Source organism: Lepeophtheirus salmonis, chromosome 11 (genome assembly GCF_016086655.4).
Source record: "Lepeophtheirus salmonis chromosome 11, UVic_Lsal_1.4, whole genome shotgun sequence".
Lineage (NCBI taxonomy): Eukaryota > Metazoa > Arthropoda > Copepoda > Siphonostomatoida > Caligidae > Lepeophtheirus > Lepeophtheirus salmonis.
The window spans coordinates 13,887,664-13,895,681 of record NC_052141.2 but is presented as its reverse complement, the minus strand read 5'-3'; the positions used below and the strand labels follow the sequence as shown (position 1 = coordinate 13,895,681).

Here is an 8,018-nt window from a genome sequence, read left to right as displayed (position 1 = left end):
AGTTATGTAAGGTTTTATTTTTTGCCAATAAATGACAGTTAAAATCAATGTCATGTATGTACCTTGAGTTACATTGATGAATTGTCCGAACCGAAAATATTTTTGTAAAGGTTTTAAAAAAACTTTCAAAAGAAGGCCACATTCGGGGTTTCAATAGTTAAGTACTCGAATCAGTTTAATTTTCAATTGTTTGGAAAAATAATTCTTAATTTCGTCTTTTATTAAAAAATAAATGTAATTTTTTTTAAAAGGACCAAAATACAAAATTTTGCTATGGTTGACAATTTTTAAAACTGAAAATAAACATCAATCCCACTCCATATCCAACGTGACACTGATATAAATATATATTTCCATTTTTTTCTCTGAAACTAATATTATTTGAAAAAAGAAGGTTCACCAATTATATTTCATTTTCAAAATCATATAAAAGGCAGCTGATGGTTAACAAGGTCGGTAGTACAAATAATCCAAATAAAAATTCCAAATAATATTGGATAATACTAGAAGAAACAAATCAACATGTAATATTTAATGTACAATGAACATCAACTTGTCAACATTAAGTAGATATTAAAATTTTAAAGAGATAAACTATCTACAAAATTGTTTTTATTCTTATTGATAGTATATGGTAGATAAATACTCAATATTTTGATAGTCTTCAATTTTAAAGTAAGCAATTTTTATGTTTTTCAATTAAAAAACAAAAGACCTCACTCTCGCCTATTTTAATTTCGGTAATTATAATTTTATACTCATCTAAAATTGAAACACATTTAAAATACTCAAATGAAAAAACATGAAAGATATATATTTAAATTTCCGAAAATGTAATTTTGAATCTATTTTAACAAATCAATAATCAATTGTATAATTTGACGAGTTTCACACTTTGTAAATTCAATGCAATTGAATTTTAATAATATTGCATAGTAAAAATATGGTAATATATATTTATGTGAATTTTGAAAAATACGAATCAATTTTGGTTCTTAACCAACTTTTCTTCTGTTCCACTTTGTATTTTTCCACTTTTGTTTTCAAGTTTCCATAATGTGGCACGACCTTTGACGTCTATTATTGTCAGATTCAATATAGTCAACTCTTCAACCCGCCCAAAGAAGCTATTAATACTACCAATACTATATTTCAGGTAGATATTTTCAAAAGGGATGCTTGCATCTACCGTCATAACTCTACCAAAAGTGTCTGACGTCGAAAATCCGCTGAAATTGCAAAATTTTCATATTTAGACTAGGGTTAACTTTGGTTTTCATGCTTTTTCTCCAGATAAAATGTCAAATTTATAATGATACTAATTTTGTGAGGTATACAAATTGATTATTTAATTAATTTTAACTAATTTACCTAGCAACACTAAAGGATTCTCTTTTTTCTCCCCCTGTAGTTTGGAAAATTATTTCTAAAATACGTGTATACAATTTTGATGACCATGAGGGACTAAATTCTAAGCTTATTTCAACTTTTACTTGATTACCTGCAGCAAATTAGATTTTTAAATTAACATTCATCATATATAACATGCATGGAAAGAAAATAGTTGTTATCTTATGGCAATTTATCATAAATCTCATGATTATCAGGTCTTCATTTTTAACTCACCACAAAAGGGCTCTGTAATTCTTGTTGTTAGATACAGCTTTCCAGTTGCATTGCGAGGGGTATTAAGTCCTAAAGGAAATGCCATTGATTCATTGAAACAACCTTGTTCCCCTGAATGAAATCCATTCCAACCTCCAGAACAAGGAAATCCTACCATTTTACATTTATCGTTTTTAATGCTTTCCAAAAATAAATATACTGCTCGGTAATGACTACAACCAAATTCTTGTCCCGCTATTTATGTCAAATAAATAAAATTATATATCATCATATTATCCATTCATTAAAACCTACATAAAAATTCCTCAAATAAATTGTTACAATATGGTTGAGTTTCTCCTCCAAAAGGATAAAAGTCAACGTGACCAGAGACATCTAAAAGACCAATTCCTCCTTTTGTAAAATATACACCGTTTGTGTGTATAACATCAACAAAATCTGCATCAGATTTATCCAATCTAAAAGATGTATTATGCTCTCTGAATGAGGGTCCAGCAGGGTCCAATCCTACTTTCGCAAAAATTATACGTTATTCATGTATATAATACATATAAAAAGAAAAAGAACCACCTGTGATCCGGTTACAGTTAGGAATATTAGATCCGGCAAATGAACAGACTTGTGCTCCAAAACTAAAGCCAATTAAATGAAGCTTAGGTCCAATGGGTCCAAATATTTGACTGACATTATTAAAGAAAATTGCAATCATTTTTCCAGCAATTTGTGTGTTGGCTGCCCCCTGACCATAATCTGGATATATTGTTCCATTCCTCCAATCCGCACAGAATAAGTTTACATCTGACTATAATTTTTCTTTCAATTACATACAATGCCTTGTTTAATTTTGAGGAAGAACTTACTTCATTTAAAAGATCACGTCTCATCTGCACGATCCAGGCTAGATTACAATCTCCCCCCCATCCGTGTACGACCATTCTTGTAAGTTTTGAAGCATTAAAATTTGAATCTTTTAATTTATCTGCTTCATTATATTTAAAAATTTGTGGTTCTTCTGGGTTATTACGAGTGTAAAGCCACATATGTAAATTAACAGTTTCTTTACTTTGGGGACATACTCGTTTTCCCACTGCTTTCATTGGCACAACCATTCCGAGCTCATGACTACATTCTTTTGGACCTAACAGTCTAGGAAAAATAAATGAGACTGACGTTATTAGTTGAATTGGTAAATATAGAAACTACATACATATAAACATTACATTTTAGTAATACACATGTATTTTAGTGAGAACATAAAATTATCTTCATAAAAGGTTAAGAAAAATTATATAACTTTGATATCAAATGTATCCACAGAATTGTATTTGTAATTTTTATACATACCGACTTTGAAGATTGTTAAGTTGTGATCCACCTGAAAAATATTATTCTAATGATATAGATTCAATATTTTAATACATTACTCCCATTGCAAAATATTATATACTTTGGTTATCAAATGTAATAACCAAAAATTGAATTCAACATTAAATTTTGTGCGAAAATTAAACTATTTTTATTAACTATGTTTAAAAAAAACACAAATTACACATTTGTGAAAAGGGATCAATAAGCTAAAATATCTGATTAAGTTCTACTCTTTAAATTATATTTACATTTTTTATTTTTTGGGTGGAAGCCGTGGTTTTTAAATGTCTTATTACGTGTAACCAAACTTAAATAAAGAAATAGATTTGCTTTGATTCAAAAACTGCAATATCTAAGGCCTTAACTTAAAAATGAGGAATATTATAAAAAAGCTCAAAGCCATAATATTTTTCTGATATAAGGGTGCATAATGGATAATAAATATCCATATGGCTTTCATCAATTGGACGAACTTAGCCCCAAAAATCCTCAAACCCGTTGTACCTAGGTTTAATTTATAAAAATGTATATGACAAACATTTTGGAGGTGATTAAACCCCCTCAAAAGGAGCTATGGACAAATAAGTATCATACTTGAAACAGTTATAGAATTAATTTTTTTTTTGAAACTTGTGTTATTATTTGATTCATGTTAGCTTAAATGACTTTAAACTAAACATCAAAAGGTTACTATTAAATTTATGTGCATACTATATCATGATTATATAGGTTATTAGCAAATTTATAGGTTCTACTGAGTTTCTCAGAGATGGACTAAAATAAATTTAGTCATGTTGAACATCTCATAACACTCTGTAGAAATTTCATTCGTTAATTTTTTTAAGTTAGAAAGGAAATTGAATTTTGAACATGGCACTAGCGTGCAAAAATAAAATCTGGAAGGTCACTTCCTCCTTGGGATCGGGCTAAATTCCCTGATTATAAATCGTTTGAAATCAATTACTAAACATGTTTAAAGTGATAGTAATAACAGAATTGCTTGCAAAAAATATTTTACAAATAACAGAAAATCATTTCTAAACTAAGCCTGGTTTATATTTGTCTTTTAAATCTTCAACTATTATCTTCAACTTATTTGATTAAATTATTTCCTACTTAAAATATAATCGATCTGATATAAAAAAAAAGATCATTTTTGGAAGGCCATATCGGAATTAAGGAAGTCTTTAATTAAAAAGGAATGCTCCAGAAAGTATCTCTACGCATCTTAACCCATTTTACAAATTATAACATGAAGCCATAAATGATCGAAATATGTCAATAAATGACTGAAGTGTATTACATTTATGAAACAAACCAAAAAAAATGGAAATTCCTTGTTTTCAAATTTTTGTTCAAGAATGCTTTTATGTTGACCCACTGTATATATGCCTCAGTTATGTATCATTCCATGAGTACTATAGTTTGAGAAAATAAATTCTTTTAGATATACTTACGATTACTTATAATGGAGTTGAAGTCCTTTATATCTTTCGACTCAGCTATTAAAATAAAGAATACAGTTTAATATCAAGATTTGAATAATTGTATATCTGGGAATAAGTAACAAATGTTTAACATACCAATGAGTATAATAACTCCAAAGATCCACACTAATCTAATAATGGGTATCATTGTTATTTAATTTCTGATCTTTTGAAACGCTCTCACCTCTTCAACACTAAAAACTAAAGTAATATTGTATTTATTTAAATATTCTGTTTACAATTTGAGTTTAATTAGATTCATGTCTTGGTTTAACAGGTGCAAAAACAATTGGCGTAAGATTTTTTTTGTTTTTTTGAAACATCACTTAAATTTTACATATATATTGTATTTACAAACAAATGGAAAGTGTCTTTTTTTTGGTTACTTATATTTTGACGTACCGGCAACTCATATTTAATACAACTCTACCTACATCTGTAAAGTGGACTTTTCGGAAATTTCCATTTCTCACTATTATATTTGGAGCATAATACTTATTTAATCGTCGTTCAAAATGAAATCAATACATCTTTTATAGACTATTTTTCCTAATTTTTCTAAAATTTGCTGAAACAATATTGACCTATTTCTCTTCCTGTATATGGTTATATCCTTTTTTATTAAAAATCTTCGCACAGCTTAATTTGACAAGATTCAATCGTGTTCACTAACAAAATCAAAGTTATCAGTAATTGATATAATATAATGTTCAATTATAGGTACTGAATCGGTGCAACTCCATTTAACCAATTAAGGATGCTTAAAAAATATTTAAAAATTTGAGACAAACCTTATGTAAAATGATTTTGATAAAGGAATTGTCTAATTATAACCGTCAATTTAAATAATAATTTCTTCTCTTTTCGAGAAAACTGTTTTGTTAATTAATCACTCTAGAGAGCTTCTCATAAAAAATAATTCAAATTCTATTCATTTTAAGAAGTAGTCACTAAATTACTGAGTAAAAGGTTTTTTTTAAATATTTTGTAATGGCTTTTATGAGTTGTGTAAAGTCTAAGAAGTAAAACTATAATCAAAGCTTGAAGTAAAATTTTATATCAGGTTTATTTTTATAAATTATAACATTTTAAAATAATATTTTGATGAAAAGGAACATTATATTAAAATAATGTAAAAAGAAAAAAACTTATATTTCATCATTTGATTCATTTTTGGAGTATTTTGCCTTTAAATCCTTATTTATCTTATTTCAAAAAATGGTATAATTATAGAAAAATAAACAATAATTATAAATATTATTTATAACGAGTGAAGATAAAATTTGGGTAGATTTTTTTTAATGAAAATCGATCAGTAAGCTAAAATAATTAAATCAGTTCTGTAGTTAAAATTACAAATGTTTAATTATTTTTGATCAAAATTTAATGTACAATTTTAAAAATTGAAAAAAAAAAAACTACTGAGAATGAGGGGAATCAAGAAAAAGATTAAACCTTTATTTGTAGCTACAAATAATGTTTTTCTGATATAAGATTGCATAATGGTCTTTTTAAAAATAAACATAACTTCTAATGAATTAAATTAGATAGAAAAAGAAAAATACTTCTTTCTTAATTTCTTCTTTTTTAACCCTAGTCTGCTTTTATATCGACACGTTACATTTGTAAATTATATATAGCACCAGTGAACAATATTTTGTCCTTTATAATTAAAAAAAAAAAATCAAAAACAGTCAAATATTAAACACTTAAACGTGAAAACAATAATTACATATTTTTTAATGTAAGCAAGCGCAAACACGATATTTTAAAGAATGTCAATGAAGAATGTACTTTAGTTTTTTTAATATTAAAGTTATAAATTAAAACGATCTACTATAAGCTATAAATAATACCACTAGGTAAATTTCTTTTGTAAAATATCCTAAATACAATCAAACCTGCACACACTTTTGACACTTGAAAATGCAACAACATATGAAAATTGAAAATACTGATTTTCAAATACAATTTTGTCAAATGTTTGACTTTTTGATTTATTTATTGTCCTTGCAAATGCTTGCTTAAACTGTTGTCTTATAAGTCAAAATAGACGACACTATTCATCACCAGAAGTACGGGGGATTTTTGGAATAAACATATTTAATAACCAAGATGTCAACTATAATGAAGTTATAGACTAAGAATAATTCGTTCTTTGAGTTTTTAATTTTTTTGGTGCATTTTTGAATCCAGAACTCATTCCTTCAACAAAACCTTTCAGTCACCGGAAATCAATCTTGTTTTATTACTATTACTACTGAAAGATACTTATTCGCCAAAAAAAATCTTGCCCTCCATAGTCCAGGTATCTGGTATAATCAAAATGAAACATGGCCTAACGTACGTAACTCCAAATTCTGAACATCTATTATTTTATGTCTAAATATATATCTGTATCCCTTTTGAAGTAAATATCATTATTTTTCCGAACGGGGCGACACAGATGAACGAACGATTGTAATATTATTATGTAGCATAAAATATAAACTATTCTTTACTTTGTTTTCTTTTCTCTTCTATCTGCGCGCGCGGTAGTATTTTGCTTCTTCTGTCCTCACTTTAAATATATTCTTCTCTTTCACACACCATCCCTCCTCCGTACACAAGGAATGGGACTCATTCCTTGTGTATGTTAAGTGCTTTTCTAACCTATATGTTTAAAAAATAAAAATAAATAACTTAAACAGATGATTTAAGTCTTCAAAAATATAGTATCAAATTTAGTTCGTAAAATGTATTTTATAAGTTGGCTTTATTCAAGTAATTAAATAATATGAATTATTATTCCCGGATTGATTTTATAATAATTACGTGATCAATTTATAAAGTTGGTAGAGTCGAGTGTCTAGTTTTACTGAAATTTTTATTATTTCAGCGACTAATAATTTAAATTTAATTTCGAGAGTCTGAATCTTAAAGTTTTGAGGTTGGATTTAGCAATAATATTTAGAGATCCCGTCTCCAAATCCGCGTCACCTTTTAAAATTATCGAATTTAACTCATTTAAAAATGAAAAGCTTCTCTTTTTTCCAAATCCCTCCGTCTCTGCAAGAAAATACATACTGCTAACTCGGAGCTCACTAATCCGCCATAATTATTGCTAAAAATTACAATATTTGGATCCTTTTAAGGTCATGAATATGGGTATAAGAAACTGATTCAGTACGGTAGATGTTTCGAATTGGTTCTAATTTGGGGCCAAACATATTAAGAATTATGGAACATAATTCTTATGGAAAAATTGAATATCATTTGAATGAAACTTATTCTGATTCCAAATCCATTTAACTCCATACGTAAATACATGCATCTTTACTAACTCAGTTCAATGTTTGTATCCTTTTGAGCTCATGGACAATTGATACAGTTTGTGGGAAGTTTTCCATTCGTTTTTGTTTGGTAACCAATATATGAAAACATAATCAAAGGGTAAATTCATCAGTTTACTTTTTTATACAAACATACAATTGAAAACACACATATAAAATAAGTTAATCTAGATAAAAGAAGAGATCTTGCCTCCTTTTCAGTCAG

The 8,018-nt window shown here is 27.5% G+C and overlaps 1 protein-coding gene across 2 annotated transcripts; it reads right to left on the bottom strand.

Moving 5' to 3' along the window:
- Window positions 1–793: 793 nt before the first annotated feature.
- Window positions 794–4,777, bottom strand: LOC121126124 (pancreatic lipase-related protein 3). Of its 2 annotated transcripts, XM_040721433.2 has the most exons (9): window positions 4,578–4,777; window positions 4,452–4,496; window positions 2,971–3,001; window positions 2,487–2,772; window positions 2,197–2,428; window positions 1,921–2,133; window positions 1,627–1,860; window positions 1,372–1,501; window positions 794–1,229 (listed from the first exon to the last, which is right to left on the bottom strand). In XM_040721433.2, the coding sequence occupies exons 1-9, from the start codon at window positions 4,627–4,629 to the stop codon at window positions 983–985; spliced, it is 1,470 nt and encodes a 489-aa protein (XP_040577367.1). In that variant the 5' UTR covers window positions 4,630–4,777; the 3' UTR covers window positions 794–982. The 2 variants fall into 2 exon arrangements, with proteins under 2 accessions (XP_040577367.1, XP_071747695.1); XM_071891594.1 differs by lacking the exon at window positions 2,971–3,001 and having other exon boundaries at window positions 4,578–4,689.
- Between the last annotated feature and the right edge of the window lie 3,241 nt (window positions 4,778–8,018).

Bases quoted from the DNA above. Each gene is read 5' to 3' on its own strand.
- LOC121126124 (XM_040721433.2), bottom strand. From the start codon at position 4,629: ATGATACCCATTATTAGATTAGTGTGGATCTTTGGAGTTATTATACTC. The intron at 2,773-2,970 runs GTATGTATAAAA...TATTTTTCCTAG, and splicing joins CTTAACAATCTTCAAAGTCG to ACTGTTAGGTCCAAAAGAAT. The intron at 2,429-2,486 runs GTAAGTTCTTCC...GAAAAATTATAG, and splicing joins GACGTGATCTTTTAAATGAA to TCAGATGTAAACTTATTCTG.